Here is a 25,184-nt window from a genome sequence, read left to right as displayed (position 1 = left end):
GTTTTTCCTGGTGGGAGGTAAGGAAAATTCCAGATGTGGTGGGGGAAAACCGGGATTTCCTCCAGCCATGGGATGTTTTCCACCTGGAAATATCCAGGAATGGCTTGGAAAGGGCTGGGCCTGGCTCATCCCGTGGGATGAGCTGGTGGGAAGTGGGAAATTCTTCCCAATCCTTTGGAATTTGAACATTTTTAGGGGATTTTTCTGTTTGGAGAAGGTTTTGGCAGCTCCAGGCAGGAATTTCCCATTCCCTGACTCCGGGGCCGCCTTTCCAGCTTCCCCTTGGATTTGGCCGTCACTCGCCTCCAGCCAGGAACACGGGGAAAATCAGGGAATTAAACCGGATTAAAACATTCCCTGTGCCCACAGTGGGAATTCACGGGATGAGGAATCCAGTGTTCCCCGTGCACGGAGAGAGGGATTGGGAGAATCCCTGGAATGGGGGACAAGGAATCCAACATTCCCTGAGCATGGAGAGAGGGATTGGGAGCATCCCTGGAATGGGGGACAAGGAATCCAACATTCCCTGTGCATGGAGAGAGGGATTGGGAGCATCCCTGGAGCAGGGAATGAGGAATCCAACATTCCCTGTGCACGGAGAGAGGGATTGGGAGCATCTCTGGAGCAGGGAATGAGGAATCCAACATTCCCTGTGCACGGAGAGAGGGATTGGGAGCATCCCTGGAGCAGGGAATGAGGAATCCAACATTCCCTGTGCATGGAGAGAGGGATTGGGAGAATCCCTGGAATGGGGGACAAGGAATCCAACATTCCCTGAGCATGGAGAGAGGGATTGGGAGCATCCCTGGAATGGGGGACAAGGAATCCAACATTCCCTGAGCATGGAGAGAGGGATTGGGAGCATCCCTGGAGCAGGGAATGAGGAATCCAACATTCCCTGTGCATGGAGTGAGGGATTGGGAACATCCCTGGAGCAGGGAATGAGGAATCCAACATTCCCTGTGGATGGAGAGAGGGATTGGGAGCATCCCTGGAGCAGGGAATGAGGAATCCAACATTCCCTGTGCATGGAGAGAGGGATTGGGAACATCCCTGGAGCAGGGAATGAGGAATCCAACATTCCTTGGTCATGGAATATTTCCCTGACCCGGCAAGGAAAAGCCAAGGATTTTTTGGGCTCCAACGGCTCCGTTTCCCTCCCTTTCCCCGCCCGTTGTAGAACGAACGGAATTTGGGAGCAGAAAATTCCCTCGCCCAAGCACCGGGCACTTGAAAGCCTCCGGAACAGCCGGGAAATCGGGAGATGTCGGTGGGAAAAGACTTCTCACGCCATCACCTTTTCTTCCAAGGAAAACAGGAACCAACCTGGGGACAAGGAGATCATTCCCAGGCAGGGCCGGTTTTCCCAATCCTTGCCTTTTTTTGGGAAGTCCCTGCCTGATTTGGGCTCTCCGGAAGAGCTGGAGCAAGCCCGGGAAGGTTTTGGGGATGGAGGGGGCATTTCCCAACCCAAATTTTTCTTCCTGTTCATTCTCCCTTTGTTTTTCCATCTATTTATTCTTTCTTTGGGAATCTTTGCCATGGCTCGGGCACAGCCGGAGCCATCCCAAGGAGCGTTATCCCAGGAGGAGCCGTCCTTATCAGCGTTATCCCGATCCTTATCAGCATTAGCCCGGCCTTATCTGCATTATCCCGGTCCTTATCAGCTTTATCCTGAGTGGAGCTGGCCTTATCAGTGTTATCCTGGTCCTTATCAGCGTTATCCCGGGAGACGCTGGATTATCAACGTTTTCCCGGTTCCTTATCAGCGTTTTCCCGGTTCCTTATCAGCGTTTTCCCGGTCCTAATCAGCGTTATCCCGAGTGGAACTGTCCCAGGGATCGTTATCCCGGGAGGAGCCGGCCCTATCAGCGTTTTCCCGCTCCTTATCAGCATTTTCCCAGTCCTTATCAGCGTTATCCCGGGAGGAGCCAGCATTTTCCCAGTCCTTATCAGCATTTCCCCGCTCCTTATCAGTGTTTTCCCGCTCCTTATCACCCCGGCCTAGGGGCTGCCGGAGCCGCCTCTTTCCATCCCGGTTTGGGGCCGTGAAGAGCAAAACCGGGAGAGATCCAATCCCTCCAATCCCGTTTTCTTTCCCCCCTTCCCTTGATTAAAATCCCACCCTCGTCCTGCAGTGTCGCTTTCTGAATTCCCAAATCCCTTTTTTCCCGCGTTCCCAACTTTGTGGGGCCGGTTATTCCCGGTCTCCCATCCTCGGGAATACCAAACCGATTTGCAACTCCAAAGGGATCCTTCCGAAAGAGACGGAGCGGGATCAGAGCTGCTCCGAATCGGGAGATTCCCGATCCATGCGTGGATAATCGGAGGCTGGAACAGATAGTGGAGGCGCGCTTGGAAGCGTTGTATCCATGGAAAGGAGGGAATGCTCGCTTCCAGGGGGGTTCCTTGGAGCGGGAAGGCAGCCAGGGGCTGGGAGAAGGGAAAAGTGGAGCCGGAATCACCCCAGAAGGGAAATTTCCCCGGAGCGGGATCTTTAAACTGCTCCATGAGGGAATTTCTCCCATCCTCATGGGATGGATGAGGTGGGATGAGGCTGCCGGAGGGGAGGGATGGATCCCTTGACTGGAAAGCGGGAATGCTGCCGGGGGGAAGGTGGAAATCTGCTGGAAAGGCAGGATGGGGCTTCCGGATGGTGGGATGGGATAACGGTCCCGACTGGAAAGGTGGGATGTTTCCAGCTGGAAAGGTGGGATAATGCTCCCGACTGGAAAGGCCGGATGTTTCCAGTTGGTGGGGTGGGATAACGGTCCCGACTGGAAAGGCGGGATGCTTCCAGCTGGAAAGGTGGGATGGGATGATGCTGCCTGGAAAGGCGGGATGCTTCCAGCTGGAAAGGTGGGATGACGTTTCCAGCCAGGGAGGTGGGAAGTCACAGACCGGAAAGGCGGGATGGGAGCAGCTGGAGAGGTGGGATGGGATGATGCTGCCTGGAAATGTGGGATGTTCCCAGCTGGAGAGGTGGGATGGGAGGATTCTGCCCGGAAAGGCAGGATGATCCCAGCTGGAAAAGCAGGATGGTGCTGCCAGCCGGGAAGGTGGGATGGTGCCAATGGCGTCGTGGGATGGGATGGTGCCAGCTGGTGAGGCGGGATGGTGCTGCTGACCGGAAAAATGGGATGCTGCTGGCCAGAAAGGTGGGATTCTCTTGTCCAAAAAAGTGAGATTCTGGGGACCATAAAAATGGGATTCTGGAGATCAGAGTTGTGGGATGCTGAGGATCAGAAAGGTGGGATTCTGAGGACCGGAAAAGTGGGACACTGAGGATGAAAAAGGTGGGATGCTACGGAGCAAAAAAGTGGGATGCTGAGGACCAGAAAGGTGGGATTCTGGGGATCAGAAAGGTGGGATTCTCTGGACCAAAAACGTGGGATTCTGGGGACCAAAAAAGTAGGATACTGAGGATGAGAAAGGTGGGATTCCAGGGATCAGAAAGGTGGGATGTTGAGGAGCAAAAAATGGGATGCTGAGGACCAACACGGTGGGATTGTCTGGTCCAAAAAAGTGGGATACTGAGGATCAGAAATGTGGGATTCCGAGGATCGGAAATGTGGGTTGTTGAGGACCAGAAAAGTGGGATTCTGGGGGCCAGAAAAGTGGGATGCCAGGAACCAAAAAAGTGGGATGCTGAGGACCAACATGGTGGGATTGTCTGGTCCAAAAAAGTGGGATACTGAGGATCAGAAATGTGGGATTCTGAGGATCAGAAAAGTGGGATTCTGGAGATCAGAGTTGTGGGATGCTGAGGATGAGAAAGGTGGGATTCCAGGGATCAGAAAGGTGGGATGTTGAGGATCAAAAAGGTGGGAATCTGAGGAGCAGAAAGGTGGCGTGCTGAGGACCAGAAAAGTGGGATTCTGGAGATCAGAGTTGTGGGATGCTGAGGATGAGAAAGGTGGGATTCTGAGGACCAACAAGGTGGGATTCTCTGGACCAAAAACGTGGGATTCTGGGGACCAAAAAAGTAGGATACTGAGGATGAGAAAGGTGGGATTCCAGGGATCAGAAAGGTGGGATGTTGAGGAGCAAAAAAATGGGATGCTGAGGACCAACACGGTGGGATTGTCTGGTCCAAAAAAGTGGGATACTGAGGATCAGAAATGTGGGATTCCGAGGATCGGAAATGTGGGTTGTTGAGGACCAGAAAAGTGGGATTCTGGGGGCCAGGAAAGTGGGATTCTGGGGATCAGAATTGTGGGATGCCAAGAACCAAAAAAGTGGGATGCTGAGGACCAACATGGTGGGATTGTCTGGTCCAAAAAAGTGGGATACTGAGGATCAGAAATGTGGGATTCTGAGGATCAGAAAAGTGGGATTCTGGAGATCAGAGTTGTGGGATGCTGAGGATGAGAAAGGTGGGATTCCAGGGATCAGAAAGGTGGGATGTTGAGGATCAAAAAGGTGGGAATCTGAGGAGCAGAAAGGTGGCGTGCTGAGGACCAGAAAAGTGGGATTCTGGAGATCAGAGTTGTGGGATGCTGAGGATGAGAAAGGTGGGATTCTGAGGACCAACAAGGTGGGATTCTCTGGACCAAAAACGTGGGATTCTGGGGACCAAAAAAGTAGGATACTGAGGATGAGAAAGGTGGGATTCCAGGGATCAGAAAGGTGGGATGTTGAGGAGCAAAAAAATGGGATGCTGAGGACCAACACGGTGGGATTGTCTGGTCCAAAAAAGTGGGATACTGAGGATCAGAAATGTGGGATTCCGAGGATCGGAAATGTGGGTTGTTGAGGACCAGAAAAGTGGGATTCTGGGGGCCAGGAAAGTGGGATTCTGGGGATCAGAATTGTGGGATGCCAAGAACCAAAAAAGTGGGATGCTGAGGACCAACATGGTGGGATTGTCTGGTCCAAAAAAGTGGGATACTGAGGATCAGAAATGTGGGATTCTGAGGATCAGAAAAGTGGGATTCTGGAGATCAGAGTTGTGGGATGCTGAGGATGAGAAAGGTGGGATTCCAGGGATCAGAAAGGTGGGATGTTGAGGATCAAAAAGGTGGGAATCTGAGGAGCAGAAAGGTGGCGTGCTGAGGACCAGAAAAGTGGGATTCTGGAGATCAGAGTTGTGGGATGCTGAGGATGAGAAAGGTGGGATTCTGAGGACCAACAAGGTGGGATTCTCTGGACCAAAAACGTGGGATTCTGGGGACCAAAAAAGTAGGATACTGAGGATGAGAAAGGTGGGATTCCAGGGATCAGAAAGGTGGGATGTTGAGGAGCAAAAAAATGGGATGCTGAGGACCAACACGGTGGGATTGTCTGGTCCAAAAAAGTGGGATACTGAGGATCAGAAATGTGGGATTCCGAGGATCGGAAATGTGGGTTGTTGAGGACCAGAAAAGTGGGATTCTGGGGGCCAGGAAAGTGGGATTCTGGGGATCAGAATTGTGGGATGCCAAGAACCAAAAAAGTGGGATGCTGAGGACCAACATGGTGGGATTGTCTGGTCCAAAAAAGTGGGATACTGAGGATCAGAAATGTGGGATTCTGAGGATCAGAAATGTGGGTCGTTGAGGACCAGAAAACTGGGATTCTGGGGACTGGAAAAGTGGGATGCTGCTGACCAGGGAGCTGGGATGCTGCCCATGAGTGAAGTGACCTCTGTGCAGCCTCCCGAGCATTCCCAGCCCCAGCAGCTCCGATCCTTCGGCACAGCTCCTCCTCTCCCGTTTTCCCCACGTCTATCCAAAGCCTCCGGATAAAAGGCGGATTGATGAGCGCTCCGGGGTCACTTGGAATTTGGGATTTGGGTCACTTGGAATTCGGGATTTGCTGTTTTTCCCCCCCTTCCACGTTGCTGTGCTGGGGTGGCCTGGCAGGTCCGGTGCCGAGGTTTTCCGTCGGCGCTCCGTGGTCACGGATTTGTGCCTTTCCCTCCCATCCACGTCTCTTCCAATAACGCAATTCCTTCCCCTCGGAGGAGCTGTCAGTGCCAGTGAATTCCGGCTGCTAAAGCATTCCCGGCCTCCTCCTGCTGCCTTTGGAGTTATTAGGAGTTTATTGATCCCTGTGCAACGCTGCGGCATCCGGGTGCTGACCGCTGAATCCCACGGGAAAACGGGATGGGGATGGAGTGGTGAGTGCTGTCCCTCCTCCACAGCCTTCCCGAGGTCCGGATTTCGGACAACGGTCCCTACGAGTGCCACGTGGGGATCTACGACCGAGCCACGCGGGAGAAGGTGGTGCTGGCATCCGGGAATGTGTTCCTGAACGTGATGGGTGAGCGTCGGGATCGGGATCACGGGGAAAATGACTGCGGGGTCTCCGGGTGTGGGGACAGCAGGGATTGGGATCGTTCTGCCATCCTCGGGGATGGGGTGGGGACGGGGATGGGCGGGAGGACAAGGATGGGGATGGGGATGGGAATGGGGATGGGGATGGAGATCTGGATGGGAATGGGAATGGGAATGGGATGGGGATGGGGATGGAGATGGGGATGGGGATGGGGAAGGGGAAGGGGAAGGGGAAGGGGAAGGGGAAGGGGATGGGGATGGGATGGGGATGAGGATGGGGATGGGATGGGAATGGGAATGGGGATGGAGATGGGGATGGGAATGGGATGGGGATGGGGATGGGGATGGGAATGGGATGGGGATGGGGATGGGGATGGGAATGGGAATGGGAATGGGAACGAGGATAGGAATGGGAATGGGGATGGGAATAAGAATGGGATGGGGATGGGGATGGGGACGGGGAAGGGGATGGGGATGGGTGGGAGGACAAGGATGGGGATGGGAACGGGATGGGGATGGGGGTGGGAATGGGGATGGGAATGGGAATGGGAACGGGGATAGGAATGGGAATGGCGATGGGAATAGGAATGGGATGGGGATGGGGATGGGGATGGGGACGGGGATGGGGACAAAGACGGGGACGGGCATGAGGGTGAGGATGGTGTGGGGAGCGGCATGAGGATGCCCATGGGGATGGGAACAGATATGAAGATGGGGATGGGACAAGAATAGGGATAGGGATAGGGATAGGGATAGGGATTGGAAGGAGAATGGGGAATGGGATGAACATGGGGTGTAGGACGGCCATGGGAGTGGGTGCTGGGATTGGAATGGGAATGGGGATGGAAATGGGGACAGGAATGGGAATGGAAAAGGGAATGGAGATGAAAATGAGGACAGGGATGGGGAGAGGGAGGAGGATGCCCATGGGGATGGGGATGAAGTTGGGGATGGGACAAGGATGGAGATGGGACAAGGATGGGGGTGAGGACAGGACAAGGAGAGGGACAGGGATTAGGATGGAGAATGGATTGGAAATGGGGATGGGAATGGCAGCAAAGATGGGCATGGGAATGGGGACGAGAATGGGGATGAGGGAGAGGATGGGGAGGTCGGTGAGGATGAGGATGAGGATGGGACGGGGGTGTTGAGGACTCCATGCTGACCTCCTGCCTCTGCCCCGGCAGCTCCCCCGACGTCCATCTCGGTGCTGGCTGCCGACACCCCGGCACCCTTCAGCCGCTACCAGGCGCAGAACTTCACCCTGGTGTGCGTGGTGTCCGGCGGGAAGCCCGCGCCGCTGGTGAGCTCCGGGCGGGATCATCCCTCCCACGAACACGTGGAATAACCAAACACCCGTCCTCCATAAAATCCACCAGATCCATGTGCTGTTCCACCGGGCAAAGCCCGCTCCCCAATTCCCATCTTTCCATGGAGACTGCGGGAAGGAGTTCCATCCACAGGGCCGCCGGGGACGTCCCCGCCACGCTCACTGTCCCTTTTATCCCCTCCAGGTGTACTTCAAGCGGGACGGGGAGCCCATCGAGGCCACCCCGCTACCGGAGCCGCCGGTCGGCGCCGGGAGCTGGGCCCCCCGCAACCTCCTGCACCGCGACCTGGACGACACCAAGGTGCCGAAATCCCTGGCAGCCGACGGCGAGCTGGGAATGGGAAACCCCTTCCCCACGGCGGATCCGCCGCGGGGGCTGGCGGCCGAGCGGGATTCCGTGACGGAAAGCATTCCCGAGACGGTGGTGAGCCGGGAATTCCCGCGCTGGGTGCACATGGCCGAGCCCATCTATTACTTCCGGCACACGCACGCGCCCGTCAGCGACGGCACCGTCGAGGCCCGGGCCACCCTCACGTGGACCCTGAACCCCCAGATCGACAACGAGGCCCTGTTCAGCTGCGAGGTCAAGCACCCGGCGCTCTCCATGCCCATGCAGTCCGAGGTCACGCTCGGTAAGCCAAGGGATTTGGGCCTTTTCCTGGGTTTTCGGCACGTTTGTCATTTTTTGGGAATATTTTTCCATTTTTTTCTTAGCTTTCTCCTTTTCATTTTTTAGTTTTTGTCTCCATTTTTTGGCTTTCCCCCCCCCACTTTTTGGGTTTCTTTTCCATTTTTTGGCCTTCTTTCCCATTTTTTGGCCTTTTCCCCCCATTTTTTGGCTTTTTCCCTCCATTTGTTTGCTTGGTTTTTCATTTGTTTTCCTTTTTTCTTTTTCATTTTTTGGCTTTTCGTTCTATTTTTTTTGCCTTCTTTCCCTTTTTTGCTTTTTCTCTTTTTTTTAGCTTCTTTGAGAATTTGTTTTCCTTTATCCTTTCATTTTTTGGCTTTTTTTCCCCCCATTTTTTGCCCTTTTTTCCCATTTTTTTCCATTTTTTCCAATTTTTTGCCCTTTTTTCCCATTTTTTCCCCTTTTTCCCATTTTTTGGCTTTTTCCCCATTTTTGGCTTTTTTTTTTTTTTGGCTTTTTTTCCCCATTTTTTCTGGCCTTTTCCCCAATTCCTTTTTTTTTTTTTTTTTGCTTTTAATTACACTTTTATTTTTTGCTTTCCTCGCACTCATTTTTCTCTCCTTTTGTCCTTTTCCTTTTCTTTTGGGGGTTCACGTGGGGATCACATGGGGCTGCATCGGGATAGAGGTGGTGACGCCAAGGCTCCACAAAAGTTGGGATGAGAGGAGGGAATTTTGGGCATCCATCAGGCAGGAGAAGGGATTTTCCCGGTGTTTATGCCCCCCCTCCCAGCCACGGGTGATGTTTAGGGTGGGGTTTGTGGGATAAAAAGGGATTTTTGGGGAATCTGTGTCGGGATGAGCAGGAAGCGGGTGTTGGCCATGAGGAGTGCCACCTCCACCCGTCCCAGTCCCAGGAGATCCAAGGACATCCCATGACCCTTGTTGGCCATCACAAAGCTCATCCCAGTGGGAATTGCCGGGCAGGGAATTCCCAGGTTGGCTCCTGCCTGTGAGGCTGGCGAGGCCCCAGCTGTGAGAGGGGGATGGGATTGAAGCCAGGGAATTTGGCTCCCCACATTCCCAGGCCCCTGGAAGAGCAGAAGCTCCTCAGGTGACCATGGGATCCAGGGAATCGGGTCTTTCTCCATCTGGGGCTCCCCTGCCCTCTCCTGGCTCCCATTGGAAGAGGCAGAGCTCTCCACGGGGGTTTTCCAGCCTCAGGACATTCCTCTGGAAAGGCTCTCCCAGCCTCGAGCCAGGTGGAGCAGCCTGAGCTTTGCTCCTGGCCAAGTGGAGCACTTGGCTCCTCATCATCTCCTGGAGAGCTTCTCCTCCCTGGCTTCCCAATGTCTCCTCATTAAATCATCCAAAACCTACGGAAATCCTGCATTTTCCCACCTTCTGGAGCTCGGCGGGTTTAGATCTGAGGCTGAGACCTCGTGGTTTTGCTGCTCTTGCCCAGGAGGTCCAAGACCTGGATTGGCAAAGCTCAGCCCATGTTGTCCCCTGTCCCCAAATCCAGGGTTCTCCTTGTCCCTGGAGGTGCCTCTGCAGCTCCACTCCCATTTTTTGGGCACCATCCCAGCAGGTCCTCATATATCCATAGTATAAACACACATAGTATAAATGAATATAAAATATACATTCCCAAGATAAGATATTCCCAAGAAAAGTTGCATTAAACCCAACACCAGCCCCTTCCCTTGCTCCCCAAAGCTGCCTTTTGGTCTCGTGGTGGGATCATCTTCAGCCCATCCTGCCCAGTCCTGCTCCAGAGGGCCTGATCCCACATGGATAGAGCAATCCATGACGGGGCTGTGGGGTGTCCAGGAAGAGCATCCCGGGCAGGGATGGCCATTCCAAGGGCAAGTGTCCACCACTACAGCTCTCCAGTGGCTCCTTGTCTCTCTGTGTCGTGCCGGGGTCGTGTCCGGGTTCATTTTGTCCCATCCATGGCAAAGCTTGGATGGACAAAGGGTGACAAACCCAAAGCACAACCTCCCTCCTGCCCATTGCCCCTTCTCCTCCCATGAAAGTCCAGGCAGCTCTGGGATGTCCCATCCCACTCCTGGCCCAGCAGGGACATCCACAGAAGCCCAGGTGGGAGCAGGAGCAGACCCTGCGTGGTGTCTGTCCGTCAGAGCAGATGAGCATCCCGAGTCTGGCATGGGAAAAGGGATTCCCTGGTTTTTCCCTGCTCTCCTCGGGATTTTGTGCCAGCCAGGCTTTGGGGTTGTCTCCAGTGCGAATGGCACCTGGGTGGGACTCACCAAGGTCACATTTTTTGGGAATGCTTCTCTGACGTGTCCATCTCCGTGGCTTCAAACCAGCCTGATCCTTCTTGGCCATTTTTTTCCAGCAGAGAAGGGCTTGGTTGGGAAATAACTCCTTCCCATCAATCCATCCCATCCCAGCCATCCATCAGCCTCACACTTCTCCCGTTCTCCCGCCCCGGGGGGTCCTTCCCTCCCCGTCCATCCGTCATTCCGGTGTCACTCAGCCTGGCCATCCATCACCAAGCCGTCACCCCCCGGGCTGCCACCCCTCACCGGGATCATCCATCAAAGCCTCGTTAACCCCGCCAAGGGCACTCCCGGCACCGGGAATGTCGAGTGGCGCTGACGGCTCTTCCCGTCCCCTTCCCGTGCAGTTGCTCCCAAGGGCCCGAAGATCACGATGACCCCGACGAGGGCCCACGTGGGGGACACCGTGCGGATCCTGGTGCAGGGCTTCCAGGTCAGCATTCCCACGGCTGCGGGGCCAATGGACAGCCGCCATCCGAGGCTTTATGGGCTTGGCTTGGTGGCCTTGGTGGCATCACCGTCCCTATGTTGGGATGGGTTGGCCGAAGTTGTGGCGGTTCCATCCTGGAAGTGTCCAAGGGCAGGTTGGGTGGGGCTTGGAGTAACCTGGGATAGTGGAAGGTGTCCCTGCCTGTCACAGGGGGTGGGATGGGATGAGCTTAAAAGGTCCCTTCTAGCCCAAGCCCAGACCCAGACCCAAACGTGGACTCAAACCCAAACCTAAACTCAAACCTAAACCCAACCCCAAAATCAAACCCAAACCGAAACCCAAACCCAAACTCAAACCCAAACCCAAAATCAAACCCAAACCCAAATGCAGGCTCAAACCCAAACTGAATCCCAAACCCAAACTCACTCAGACTCAAACCTAAACCCTAACTCAAACTCAAACTCAAACTCAAACCCAAACCTAAACCCAGACCCAAACTCAGACCCAAATCCAACCCCAAAATCAAACCCAGGCCCAAACTCAAACCTAAACCTAAATCCAGACCCAAACTCAAACCCAAGGCCAGACCCAAACTCAAACCCAAACTCAGACTCAAACCCAAACTCAGACCCAAACCCAAAATCAAACCCAAACCCAAATGCAGGCTCAAACCCAAACTGAATCCCAAACCCAAACTCACTCAGACTCAAACCTAAACCCTAGCTCAAACTCAAACTCAAACTCAAACCCAAACCTAAACCCAGACCCAAACTCAAACTCAAACCCAAATCCAACCCCAAAATCAAACCCAGACACAAACCCAAACCTAAACCCAGACCCAAACTCAAACCCAAACCCAGACCCAAACTCAAACCCAATCCCAGATGCAGACTCAAACACAAACTGAATCCCAAACCCAAACCCAGACCCAAACTCCAACCCAAACCCAGACCCAAACTCAAACCCAAACCCAGACCCGAAACCCAGATGCAGACTCAAACACAAACTGAATCCCAAACCCAAACCCAAAATCAAACGCAAACCTAAACCCAAACCCAAAATCAAACCCAAACCCAAATGCAGACTCAAACCCAAACTGAATCCCAAGCCCAAACCCAAAGTCACTCAGACTCAAACCTAAACCCAAACTCAAACTTAAACCCAAACCTAAACTCAAACCCAAAACCAAACCCAAAACCAAACCCAAACGTAAACCCAAACCCAAAATCAAACCCAAACTCAATCCCAAACCCAAAATCAAACCCAAACCTAAACCCAAACCCAAACTCAAGCCCAGACCCAAACTCAAACCAAAACCCAAAACCAAGTGCAGACTCAAATCCAAACTGAATCCCAAGCCCAAACCCAAACTCAAACTCAGACTCAAACCTAAACCCAAACCCAGACCCAAACTCAAACCCAAACCCAGATGCAGACTCAAACACAAACTGAATCCCAAGCCCAGACCCAAACTCAAACCAAAACCCAAACCCAAACCCAGACTCAAATCCAAACTGAATCCCAAGCCCAAACCCAAACTCAAACTCAGACTCAAACCTAAACCCAAATCCAGAGCCAAACTCAAACCCAAACCCAGATGCAGACTCAAATACAAACTGAATCCCAAACCCAGACCCAAACTCCAACCCAAACCCAGACCCAAACTCAAAACCAAACCCAAACTCAGACCCAAACCCAAACCCAAACTCAAACACAAACTGAATCCCAAACCCAAACCCAGACCCAAACTCAACCCCAACCCCAGATGCAGACTCAAACACAAATTGAATCCCAAACTCAAACTCAGACTCAAACCTAAACCCAAACCCAAACTCAAACCCAAACCCAGATGCAGACTCAAACACAAACTGAATCCCAAACCCAGACCCAAACTCAAACCCAGACCCAAACTCAAACCCAAACCCAGATGCAGACTCAAACACAAACTGAATCCCAAACCCAGACCCAAACTCAAACCCAGATGCAGACTCAAACACAAACTGAATCCCAAACCCAGACCCAAACCTAAACCCAAACTCAAACCCAAACCCAGACCCAAACTCAAACCCAAGCCCAGACCCAAACTCAAACCCAAACCCCAGATGCAGACTCAAACACAAACTGAATCCCAACCCCAAACTCAAACCCAAACTCAAACCCAAACCCAGATGCAGACTCAAACACAAACTGAATCCCAACCCCAAACTCAAACCCAAACTCAAACCCAAACCCAGATGCAGACTCAAACACAAACTGAATCCCAAACCCAAATCCAGAGCCAAACTCAAACCCAAACCCAGATGCAGACTCAAACACAAACTGAATCCCAAACCCAGACCCAAACTCAAACCCAGACCCAAACTCAAATCCAAACTGAATTCCAAAATCAAACCCAAACTCAAATCCAAACCCAGATGCAGACTCAAACACAAACTGAATCCCAAACCCAGACCCAACCCAAACCCAGACCCAAAGTCAAACCCAAACCCAGACCCAAAGTCAAACCAAACCCAAACCCAAACTCAAACCCAAACCCAATGCAGACTCAAACACAAACTGAATCCCAAACCCAGACCCAGACCCAACCCCAACCCCAAGCCGGATTTGATGATTTAATCTCCAGCTTTGCTCCCTCCCCTCTCCCCCTCGCCCCGTCCCTCTCCCCGCAGAACGAGGTGTTCCCGGAGCCGCTGTTCACGTGGACGCGGGTGGGCAGCCGGCTCCTGGACGGCAGCGCGGAGCACGACGGGAAGGAGCTGGTGCTGGAGCGGGTCCCGGCCGAGCTCAACGGCTCCATGTACCGCTGCACCGCCCAGAACCCGCTGGGCTCCACCGACACCCACACGCGCCTCATCGTCTTCGGTACGGCGACGCCGTGGCCGCACCGCGCCCTCCACGGCTCCCCACTCGGCTTCTCCCCCTAAAATTGTCTCTCCGCTCTTTGTTTCCCCATAGAAAACCCGAATATTCCCAGAGGACCAGAAGACTCCAACGGTGAGTGGTGCTGGTGGCGCCGGGATTTCCCTGGGAATGCTCGGGGACGGAAGGGCTGTGCATGGAGGGTCCGGCCTTGCCTTGGCCCAGACCCTGGGCCACCTCTTCTTGCTTTGTCCCAAGCCCTTTCCCATCCCTCCTTGCCTCATTCCAAGCCCTTTCGATCCCTCCTTGCCTCATTCCAAGCCCTTTCCCATCCCTCCTTGCCTCATTCCAAGCCCTTTCCCATCCCTCCTTGCCTCATTCCAAGCCCTTTCCCATCCCTCCTTGCCTCATTCCAAGCCCTTTCGATCCCTCCTTGCCTCATTCCAAGCCCTTTCAATCCCTCCTCGCCTCATCCCAAGCCCTTTCCCATCCCTCCTTGCCTCATTCCAAGCCCTTTCCCATCCCTCCTTGCCTCATTCCAAGCCCTTTCGATCCCTCCTTGCCTCATTCCAAGCCCTTTCCCATCTCTCCTCGCCTCATCCCAAGCCATTTCCCCTCCCTCCTTGCCTCATTCCAGGCCTTTTCCCATCTCTCCCCACCTCACCCCAAGCCCATGCCCACTCCTCCTTGCACCCTTCCAAATCCTTTCCCATCTCTCCTCGCCTCATTCCAAGTCCTTTCCCATCTCCTCGCCTCGTTCCATGCCCTCTCCTGTGACCTCAGGGATATTCTCACACCAAAAGTGACCCCACAGATGCTCCCACCCCGTCCCTCACCCCCACCCGACCCCACCCAACCCCCAGACCCAGTTTAGGTGGGGGGATCCCCCTCCAAAACTTTGGTGCCCCCATCCTGCTCCAAACCTGGTGTCAGGAAGTGGCTCCATGAACTCCTGATCCCTTTTTCCCTCTTCTCCAGGTTCACTTCCCAGCCACTGCGGCTTCAGATTTGTTTTGGCGCTCACCCTAACAGTGATGCTGGAGCTCACGTGAAGCTTCGCCACCTCCTCCTCCTCCTCCATCCGGCTCCTCCCGGCATTCCCAGCTCCGGCCATCGGCTCTCCCGCTCTTTTTTTTCTATACTCTCAACAGTCTCGGTCTCTTTCCGTGTCTTGGCTTCTTCAGACAATTGAATTAAAGGGAAAAAGGAAAACCTCTTCTGGGAGAAGGTTGTAACTCGTGTTTTACCTGTGCTGGGATTCCCAGCTCTGTCTTGGGGTTCCCAGCTCTGTCTCAGGGTTCCCAGATCCATCTTGGGGTTCCCAGCTCCGTCTCGGGGTTCCCAGCTCTGTCTCGGGGTTCCCAGCACCATCTCGGGGTTCCCAGCAGTGTCTTGGGATTCCCAGCTCCATCTCGGGGTTCCCAGCTCCATCTCGGGGTTCCCAGCAGCGTCTTGGGAATCCCAGTTCCATCCCAGGGTTCCCAGATCTGCCTTGGGATTCCCAGCTCCGTCTCAGAGTTCCCAGCTCCATCCTGGGGGCTTTGCAAGGTCTTGGCAGGAGGGGGCAGGAGGATTTTCGGTTTCAAGGACCAAATTTTCCCTAGAAAAACCCAATTGCATCATTCCCCCCACCCCGAGACGCTCCAAGTCTCGTCTCCCCGGGGTGAGGACCCGCACGCGTCCCCAGCCCTCTTGAGGCCACGGAGGCGGCGCCGGGAGCCCGAAAGTCGTGGATCACTGGGTTTATCCGGTGGAATTCTGGCTGTGCTGGGAATCAGGGCTGTGCGCGCCACTTGTCCCGGGCTGGCTGAGGAATGACAAGTGACAGGAGGCTCCCAACCCCAAATGTCAGCACTCACACTTGAGTGGGCAGCGCGTCCCATCGGCACCGGGCCCCTCCTGGCCAGCTGTCCCCATGGAAACGCGCCGAATCCTGGCCATTCTCGCTGTCCCCCATCCCGGGCTGGCGACAATCCTGCTGCGGGATGGCTCCTGGAAAAATCCCGGTGGTTTTGTCCCAATCCTGGCTGCTTCTCCTCACTGTGGAGCATCCAGCTGTGAGCCGGAATCCCTGGGGAGAAGATATGGGATGGGGTAAAAGATCCCAAGGATGGGGCGCTCCCAAGGCTTTTCCTCTGGGAACTCCTAATCCTGTAGGATTATCCAGCGGCCGTGTGATGCCTCATCTTCCCAAAGCCCCGCACGAGAGCTAAGCGTCATTATTACCGTGATGATTAATTATTATTAAGCAGACTCCAGCCCTTCCCCACTCCGTTGCCAAGCTCGCCGCTTTCCCAGCCTCGGAGGAGCCGAACAAACCCACGGCAGCTCCGGAGCGTCTTCCCGTACGAAATCCCAGAGTTTTAGCATTTGGATTGGGAGCAAAAGGATCGGGACTGGCCGGGATGCGTGGGAGGATCAGGAGCTCTGCTTCCATCCCGAAGGAACGGCATCCGAGCATTCCGATCCCATCGGAGCTGCGCTTTCACTCTGTGGATGAGAAGAAAGTCCTGGTGTTTTCCAGAGGAAGCATCGTTTCTTCGGGAATTCTCCCTGCCTCAGTTTCCCCCCACGCTCTGGAGAGCCTCTCTCATGGATCTTTCTCACCTTCCTCATGGATCGGAGCCACTCCAGGAGCCTCATCCCACCATAATTAAACAACCACCAGGATTAAACAACCATTGGACCTCCTCGCTTGGAAAAATGAGCATTTCCATGGAAAAACGAGCATTTCCAGACTTCATTTAAATGCAAACGCGGTGGGGTTAGCCCAGAGCCGTGGAAATGAGGAGCATTCCCGGAACCGTGGAAATGAGGAGTGATTCCAGCAGCAGGGCCACCACTGGCTCTGCTCGGTGCCATCTCGGGAGCACCGGGATGTCCCCATCCAGCGGCTGGGACAGGAACGCCGGGCTCGGTGGGCCTGCATCCCAAACCCACCCCGATTCGGGATGCTCAGCTCTTCTCCCAGGGATTCCGGTGTGGATGGATCAGCCAGAGGTTGGGACCTTCCCAGCGCCGGCACGGACAAAGATGAGTGAGGGAATTTGGGAGTTTCTTCGCATTTTGGGGCAGAGCTGCTGCCTGTTTTCTTGAATTCCTCCCAAAACGAGGGGCACAAAGGGATTCCATCCCACCCAAAATACGAGGGGCACAAAGGGATTCCATCCCACCCAAAACAAGGGCCACAAAGGGATTCCATCCCACCCCAAAACGAGGGGCACAAAGGGATTCCATCCCACCCCAAAACGAGGCCACAACGGGATTCCATCCCACCCCAAATACGAGGGCCACAAAGGGATTCCATCCCACCATCCCACCCCAAAATGAGGGGCACAAAGGGATTCCATCCCACCCCAAAACGAGGGCCACAAAGGGATTCCATCCCACCCAAAAACGAGGGCCACAAAGGGATTCAATCCCACCCCAAAACGAGGCCACAACGGGATTCCATCCCACCCCAAAACGAGGGCCACAAAGGGATTCCATCCCACCCCAAATACGAGGGGCACAAAGGGATTCCATCCCACCCCAAAACGAGGCCACAACGGGATTCCATCCCACCCCAAAACGAGGGCCACAAAGGGATTCCATCCCACCCAAAAACGAGGGCCACAAAGGGATTCAATCCCACCCCAAAACGAGGCCACAACGGGATTCCATCCCACCCCAAAATGAGGGGCACAACGGGATTCCATCCCACCCCAAAACGAGGGGCACAAAGGGATTCCATCCCACCCCAAAATGAGGGGCACAACGGGATTCCATCCCACCCCAAAACGAGGGGCACAACGGGATTCCATCCCACCCCAAATACGAGGGCCACAAAGGGATTCCATCCCACCCAAAAACGAGGGCCACCAAGGGATTCCATCCCACCATCCCACCCCAAAATGAGGGCCACAAAGGGATTCCATCCCACCCAAAATACGAGGGGCACAAAGGGATTCCATCCCACCCCAAAACGAGGGCCACAAAGGGATTCCATCCCACCCAAAAACGAGGCCACAAAGGGATTCCATCCCACCCCAAAATGAGGGGCACAACGGGATTCCATCCCACCCCAAAATGAGGGGCACAAACGATTCCATCCCACCCCAAAATGAGGGGCACAACGGGATTCCATCCCACCCCAAATACGAGGGCCACAAAGGGATTCCATCCCACCCCAAATACGAGGGGCACAAAGGGATTCCATCCCACCATCCCACCCCAAAATGAGGGCCACAAAGGGATTCCATCCCACCCCAAATACGAGGGGCACAAAGGGATTCCATCCCACCCCAAATACGAGGGGCACAAAGGGATTCCATCCCACCATCCCACCCCAAAATGAGGGGCACAAAGGGATTCCATCCCACCATCCCACCCCAAAACAAGGGGCACAAAGGGATTCCATCCCACCCCAAAATGAGGGGCACAACGGGATTCCATCCCACCCAAAAACGAGGGCCACAAAGGGATTCCATCCCACCATCCCACCCCAAAACGAGGGGCACAAAGGGATTCCGTCCCACCACCCCACAAAGGACCCGTGCCGGACCCACCTCACCTCCTGCCCCCTCCCCATCCTCTCCCTCCAGGTAATTCCAAAGGACCCCAATGAACTCCCACTCTCCCCCCCATTCCCGATCCCGTTGTTTGAGGCGCTGGCAGTGAATAATGCAGGAGGAGGCTGGAGGGGAAAGCAGCGGCTCAGGTTGTTCCATTATTGATGAGAGCTGACAGATCCGCGCCTGACAACCTTCCGAGGAGATCTGATTAGCTCGGAAAAAAAAAACCCTCAGCGCCTTTGCCAGGGCTGACGCCAGCTGAAAACCCCAAGGAGCGGCGTTATGGATGTTCCCGAATTCCAGGGGACTTTGGAAAAGGTTTTAGCGAAATTTGGAAGCCGTAATTACGCTCAATTAGAGTCACAAGCGCCGAGACGTCAGCGCTGCAGAGAGAAATGGGGATTTATCCAGCAGATCTGCATTTTCTCCATGGGTTCTTTGGGATAGCAGGAACCAGGGATGATGCTCCGGCCCGGCAGGGCTGAGAAACTCAGCGGGAGCTTCTCTCGGTGCCTCCCCCGCCTCCCCCCCGCTCATTACCGGGCGGGTTCACGGGGCTGGCGAGCCCATGAATAATTCATCCCTCTCCTTCCCGGCTCCCGAACGCCGGGATCTTTGTAGATCCAGCCGCGGGATGAAAGCCCCGGCAGGGAGCGGTGAAGGGCCCGGGAGGTCGCGGCTGCCAGACCCTTTCCCAATTAGCCGAGCCCTGGAAGCCGTGCCCAGACTCCACACGCGGCCCTGCTCCCCTCAGCTCCGGCACTCTCCTGCTTTCCAGGCAGGAGAAATCCCCCTTTTCCCAAGGTTTTGGCCAGACCGAGCCCCCCAGGGATGGATTTTGGGGCTCTATCCAGGAGAGAGGCTGGGTGGGCTTGGCTGGCGCTGTTTTGGATGCACGACACCGCCCCTGTTCCAAAATCCAGTTTGAATCTAAATATCCTCATTCCCCAACCTCTTCCTTGCTGCGTTTCCCCACACGAGGTGCCAACATCCCAAATATTCCCCTAAAGCCGTCGTCGTCCCCGTGTTCCCAGCAGGGATGAGCACGGGGATCGCTGAGTGCCCAATCAGCCTGGCGAGGTCCCTCCTCTGCTTCTTTCCCATCCTTTTCAGGGATATAAAAACATTTCGCTATTTAGGACAGGATCCTCCAGCTGAGAGCGACTCTGGAGGGTCTGGGGACCACCACGGATCCCGTGTGAAGCCGTCCTGGGAATTTCAGCATCCCAGCCCGGCCAGGGGGACACCTGAGCACTCAGGGACGCCGGGGATGCTGCAGAACCTGCCCCGAGGAGGCTCCGAGGCTACTCCCCATCCCAAAAGCTCAGGAAGCGGCTGGTGGGGATTGGCTGCTCCGTTGGGATGAGGTTTGGGATGTTGAGGACAGCGGGAATGAGCTCCCACCCCGCACTGGAGACCCCTGGCAAAGCCCCGTCCCACCACAGCCACCCCCACATCACCCCCACGTCCCCTGGGTTCATTCCTTAGGAAAATCCCAGCGGATTGGGATGGAGCCAGTGGGGAGCGAGTCCCTGCGTGAAACAGGAGCTTCCGCCCACCCCCAGTTTGGCTCTTGCGTTCCTCGTTTTTTGTGCTTCTCTCAGAGGCGTTCCCTCGGGGAAAAGGAACTGGATTTGAACCCTTTGGATTCCACTCCCTTGGCAGTGCTGGGAAGCGATGCCGTTCCCCGAGCTCCCTCCTTTCCCCCCCACCACGGTCCAAGCTTTGTTGTCTTGGGGGAACCACAATTCCCTGGGATCTTTGGAATTCAGGCCAGGAGCTCAGCACCTTTCCAGGGGGAGGGCACAGCCCTGCCTGGCGTCCTCTGTGCCTCAGTTTCCCCACGGTGACTCTGACCCTTGCGACATCCCTTAGGAATGACAGCTTCCACCTCTTCCCATCCCGAATTTCTCCCTGCTTTTATTCCTCCCCTCGTCCCTCTCCTCGTGCCTGCAGCCGCCGTTGAACTCCAGCCTCGATTTCCTCTCCAGTGCCAGGATTTTTCCCCCTTCCAAAGCCCCCGGCTCCTTTCCCACCAGCTCCTCATTCCCTGCTGCTTCCACTCCGAGAGACCCCACGAGCTCCGGGGCGCTTTCCCGTCAGCCCTTGTTAGGCAGCGCGCAGCAAACGAGGGCCGCTGAATTAATTAATCACTGAATTAATTAATCACTGAATCAGCCGCCGAATTCGTCACCCGGCCGTGCCACGGAGCAGCTGCTCGGCATCAGCCCAAAGGCTCCCGGCTGCTTCTCCCTCCCTTTTCCGGGAGCACCGAGGGATGAGGAGCCTTTGCTGGGCAAAACAACTTTTTTTTCCCCAAACAATTTTCCCATTTTCCATTGCACGATCCGTTTTCGGTGGGAGGACAGCTCCTCGGGGGTATTTTTCCTGCCTTTGTGCTTCCTTTGGCTCTTCCCCGAGCCTCCCTCTCCGTTTCCCAGGCCAACAGATCCGGCCCTGGGCTGCACCTTTCGCTGGAGCCCAGCCCATCCCAAACATTCCCGGCTTCTCCGGAAGCCTCCTGCCAGCTCTGCCTGCTCAAAGTCACCTTGTCCCAAGCCGCCGCGCTCTGGCCTCTCCCGGCAAATCATTAATCGGCTCCTCGGCATTCCCGCATGGAAAAATGCCCCAGCGGGCACCCCCGGCCTGGCATTCGGACATGCAGCTGCCCGGGAAGCTGCTCCTGTCGGCGGCCGCGCTGCTGCTCCTGTCCCTGGCGTTCAGGTTTTATAGGAACCGCTCGCTTCCCGAGGGAAAAACCCCACCGGGAGAGCAGCGGGAAAACCAGGATGGGGATGGGGATGGGGATGGGGGTCTGAGGAGGAGGAGGGGTGGGGAGGACAAATCTGGGAATGGCCCCGGGATGCAGCACGAGGATCTCAGGGGGGAGAGGAGTTTTCCAAGGAGTGAGGAGGAGGAAGGAGAGGGGATGGGTTCGGAGCTGGGTCTGATTCCCAGGAAAGCCCCGCTCGGTCCAGATGGGAGGGAAAGGGAGCTGGGAAGGAAACTGGGATGGAAGTTGGGAACAAAATCGGAAAGCAAAGCAGGAATCGAGCTGGGGAATGATCCCGGGAGCAGGACGGGAAGCGAGCTGGGAAGCGAGCTGGGAAGCGAGCCGGGAAGTAAGTCGGGAAGTAAGTCAGGAAGCAGGCTGGGAATCAAGCCAGGAAATAATCCAGGAAGAAAGCCGGGAAGTGAGCCGGGAAGCAAATTGGTAACGAAGGCAGGAAATGAGTCGGGAAGTGAGCAGGGAAGCGAGCCGGGAATAGAGCTGGGCACCAAGCTGGGAAGTAAGTTGGGAATTAAGTCAGGAAGCAAGGCAGGAATCGAGCTGGGAAGTGATCTGGGAAGCGAACCAGGAAGCAAGCTGGGAAGTGAGCCAGGAATTTTGCCGGGAAGCGAGCTGGGCCCTCACGACCCTGCGGATAGGGACACACCTGCCCCGAGCTCCGGGTGCTCCCCAGGGATTTGGGATACCCGGACGGCAGGGGATGGATGCGCCCAGGGCACGGAGCAGGATCCAGGCAGCCGAGGCCGGAGCGGGGAGGGCAGCACGGGCACCATCCGGACCCTCAGCGTCACCTCCAACCTGGGGCTGCTGCTGACGACGAGCGAGGCGGGCTCGGACTCGTCCTACTCCTTCTCCTCGGTGGCCAAGATCCAGGTGGAGGAGAACTTCATCCCAGAGCACCGGGACAGGGACAAGGACAACCCCCCAGGGCCTGGCCTGCGGGGCAAAGTCTACGACTACTTTGTGCAGTCCGTCTCCGAGTCGGTGTCCAGGCAGACGTCCCTGCCATTCATCCCTGCGGGGACATCCCAGGGCCGCGGGGAGCGGGGCCGGGCAGAGCCGCAGAGAACCCAGGAGCAGAATCCAGCTTTGGAAACTCCTGATCCCACCACCTCGTGCACAGCTCCACAGGAGGGCACGGAGAGCCCTCCTGAGCCACCCTCTCCTGGCACCCTCGGGATCCCGCTGTCCGGCGAGGGCGGTGGAGTCGCAGCTCCATGTCCTGACCCCTCCGAGGTGCCACCACCCGCCCGGGTGCACATGGGGAACTGCTACGAGGTTCTGTGCGCGGCCAAGGCGCAGCAGCTGCGGGCCCTGCAGGACGCCGCGCTCCGGGTGATGAGTGCCCACCTCCTGCAGGTGCTGCGCTCCCCGGCCATCTACAGCCGCCTCAACGCTGGCGAGCGGGAGCTGCTCCTGCGGCACCGCACCCGCGGGCGGCCACGCCTGGTGGTGGCCGATGTCCCCCTGGCTGAGCCCGGCCACCGCCGCGGCCGCCTCTGCTACTACGACGAGGACGAGGACCGCTGGTGCCACGTGTGCCACATGCCGGCCGAGGTGGCCGGGCGGGGCAGTGCCATGTGCAGCCTGTTCAATTACCTGTTCGTGGTGGCCGGCTGGGAGGGCGAGGGCCGGGCGCGGAGCCCCTCTCGCCGCGTGCTCTGCTACGACCCCCTGGCCGACAGCTGGCGCGACATCTGTCCCCTGCGCCAGGCACGGCCTCGCTGCCAGCTGGTGGCCCTGGACGGCCACCTCTACGCCATCGGGGGCGAGTGCTTGGCCACCGTGGAGCGCTACGACCCCCGGCGGGATCGCTGGGCCTTCGTGGCCGCCCTGCCCAGGGACACCTTCGCCGTGGCCCACGCGGCCACCGCGTGCGACGGGGACATCTACGTCACCGGGGGCACCCTGCGCTCGCTGCTGCTGCGCTATGACGCCCGCGGGGACAGCTGGGCCACCAGCCCGGCCATTGGCGACCAGGACAGGACGGCCGAGCTGGTGAGCGCCCACGGCTTCCTGTACCGCTTCCAGCTGCGGCGCGGTGCTGGCAACACCGATGTCGCCGATGTCACCGTGTCGCGGTGCAGCGCCAGCGCCAGGCTGTGGTACCGCTGTGCCAGCCACCCCCTGCCCGAGCCCGCCGGGCTCCGCTGCGCCGTCCTGGGCAGCCTCGTCCACTGCCTGGGCAGGAATTCCCATCTCCGCTTCCTGGCCGACCCCGTCTCGCCGCGGTTCGGGGCCAAGGAGCTGCGGCCTTTCCCGGAGCCCCACGGGAGCCTCCTGCCCGCGGTCCTGGTGCTGCCCGAGGGGGGCACGGAGCCACTGCGGCTCTGAGGGGTCCCCAAGGAGGGGGGGCAGCTGGAGAAGGAGCTCCCAGCGCGCAATCCGAGCATTCCATGGACCCGGCCTCTTCCCACCGCCCGGGATGGAGGAAGGGATGGAGCCCTCGGACAGTAGCAGGAAACGCGGCCCTGAGGCTCCGGGAAGAGCCGGACGAGCTGGGTGGACTCGTTTGCTCAGGGCTGTTTGAACAGGGGCGTGTTTGTTTGGCTGGCAGCAAATCCCGGATCTCCGCGGGCTCCAGCTGTCCCGGGGCCCTGCAGGACCTGATTTAGACCCGGCTCAGGACCTGATAGAGACCTTATTCAGGACCTGATAGAGACCTTATTCAGGACCTGATTCAGAGCTGATTTGGGACCTGATTTAGGACCTGATTCAGACCTGATTTAGGACCTGATTCAGAGCTGATTCAAACCTGATTTAGGACCTGATTTTGGGACCTAATTTAGGACCTCATTCAGACCTGATTTAGGACCTGATTCAGACCTGATTTGGGACCTGATTTTGGGACCTGATTCAGACCTGATTCAAACCTGATTTAGGACCTGATTTTGGGACCTGATTTTGGACCTGATCCAGACCTGATTTGGGACCTGATTCAGACCTGATTTGGGACCTCATTCAGAGCTGATTTAGGACCTGATTTAGGACCTGATTTGGGACCTGATTCAGACCTGATTTAGGACCTGATTTTGGGACCTAATTTAGGACCTCATTCAGACCTGATTTAGGATCTGTATTTGGGACCTGATTTAGGACCTGATTCAGACCTGATTTGGGACCTGATTCAGACATGATTTAGGACCTGATTTTGGGACCTGATTCAGGACCTGATTCAGACCTGATTTGGGACCTGATTCAGAGCTGATTTGGGACCTGATTCAGACCTGATTTAGACCTGACTTAGGTTCCCAGTGGTAAACCTTGACCCTGACACAGATGGAGCGTTTTAGGGTGGAGGTCGGGTCCCCAGGGAGGTCCCACCCGGAGCTCCACCACCCTCGCTCAGACGCCTCACCCTGAGCGAGGTGGAGCTCAGGGTTGGCCTCGTTATCTCTTATCTCGTAACTCCTTATCTCTCACCTCTTCCTCCTCAGCTCGGAGTTCTCTGTATTGAACCTGCCTCTATTTATGTAAAGCGGCATCGGGGGTTTAGGTGCAGCTGGGCCTAAATTAAAGCCAACATTCCATGAAATGAACCCCGCGCCTTGTTTTAAGCCGAGCCTAATGGGAAGCAAGAGCCCGCTGCGTGTTTGACATCCCGGATTAGGCACGGGCAGTGCTCCCGGGAGGAAAACACGGGAACAGACACTCCGTCATCCCCCTTTCCCAGATTTTCCTGCCTCAGGAGCCAGGGAAGCCCGGGAAGTGCTGGGAGCTCAGGGATGGAGCTGGAGCACCCCCGGGAATCTCTGCGTATCCCACACTTCCAGAGGGGCTGGGGGAAAGGAGCTTAAATCCCATCCAGTTCCACCTCCCACTATCCCAGGCTGCTCCAGCCTGGCCTTGGATACTTCCAGGGGTGGGGAATCCACGGTTTTTCTGGGAATTTGCTGCTGCTCCCGGTGGTTTAGGAGAGCCTGGGTTAATGTTCTCCCAAACACCCTCTCCCTGTCCCACTCTCCAGCGCCCTTCTCCCACCCTGGAGCCATTCCAGAGGGATCATCCCGCTGCTGCCGGGCTGGAATTGC

The 25,184-nt window shown here is 56.2% G+C and overlaps 2 protein-coding genes and 1 long non-coding RNA gene across 3 annotated transcripts in view; all 3 read left to right on the top strand.

Moving 5' to 3' along the window:
* IGSF21 (immunoglobin superfamily member 21) overlaps nt 1-15,025 on the top strand; it is a 52,147-nt gene extending 37,122 nt beyond the window's left edge. The window contains exons 4-10 of the mRNA XM_048326370.1: nt 6,125-6,243; nt 7,445-7,560; nt 7,772-8,219; nt 10,868-10,953; nt 13,620-13,812; nt 13,906-13,944; nt 14,788-15,025. Coding sequence (XP_048182327.1) covers nt 6,125-6,243; nt 7,445-7,560; nt 7,772-8,219; nt 10,868-10,953; nt 13,620-13,812; nt 13,906-13,944; nt 14,788-14,861 — 1,075 coding nt within the window. The 3' untranslated portion in view covers nt 14,862-15,025. The remainder of the gene's footprint in view (nt 1-6,124; nt 6,244-7,444; nt 7,561-7,771; nt 8,220-10,867; nt 10,954-13,619; nt 13,813-13,905; nt 13,945-14,787) is intronic.
* On the top strand, nt 945-4,922 carry LOC125337079. Its single transcript, XR_007207935.1, has 3 exons — nt 945-3,457; nt 3,917-4,031; nt 4,515-4,922. It is a non-coding gene; the product is annotated as an uncharacterized LOC125337079 (long non-coding RNA).
* A 5,827-nt stretch (nt 15,026-20,852) lies between the features above and the next one.
* KLHDC7A (kelch domain containing 7A) lies at nt 20,853-24,930 on the top strand. The gene has a single exon (XM_048326704.1). The coding sequence runs from the start codon at nt 20,986-20,988 to the stop codon at nt 23,485-23,487; it is 2,502 nt and encodes an 833-aa protein (XP_048182661.1). The 5' UTR covers nt 20,853-20,985; the 3' UTR covers nt 23,488-24,930.
* The last annotated feature ends 254 nt before the right edge of the window (nt 24,931-25,184 follow it).

Source organism: Corvus hawaiiensis, chromosome 22 (assembly GCF_020740725.1).
Source record: "Corvus hawaiiensis isolate bCorHaw1 chromosome 22, bCorHaw1.pri.cur, whole genome shotgun sequence".
In the NCBI taxonomy this organism is placed as follows: Eukaryota; Metazoa; Chordata; class Aves; order Passeriformes; family Corvidae; genus Corvus; species Corvus hawaiiensis.
Note: the sequence above shows the minus strand (reverse complement) of the source record. Positions and strands in the feature narration are given on the sequence as shown.

Bases quoted from the DNA above. Each gene is read 5' to 3' on its own strand.
- KLHDC7A (XM_048326704.1), top strand. From the start codon at position 20,986: ATGCCCCAGCGGGCACCCCCGGCCTGGCATTCGGACATGCAGCTGCCC.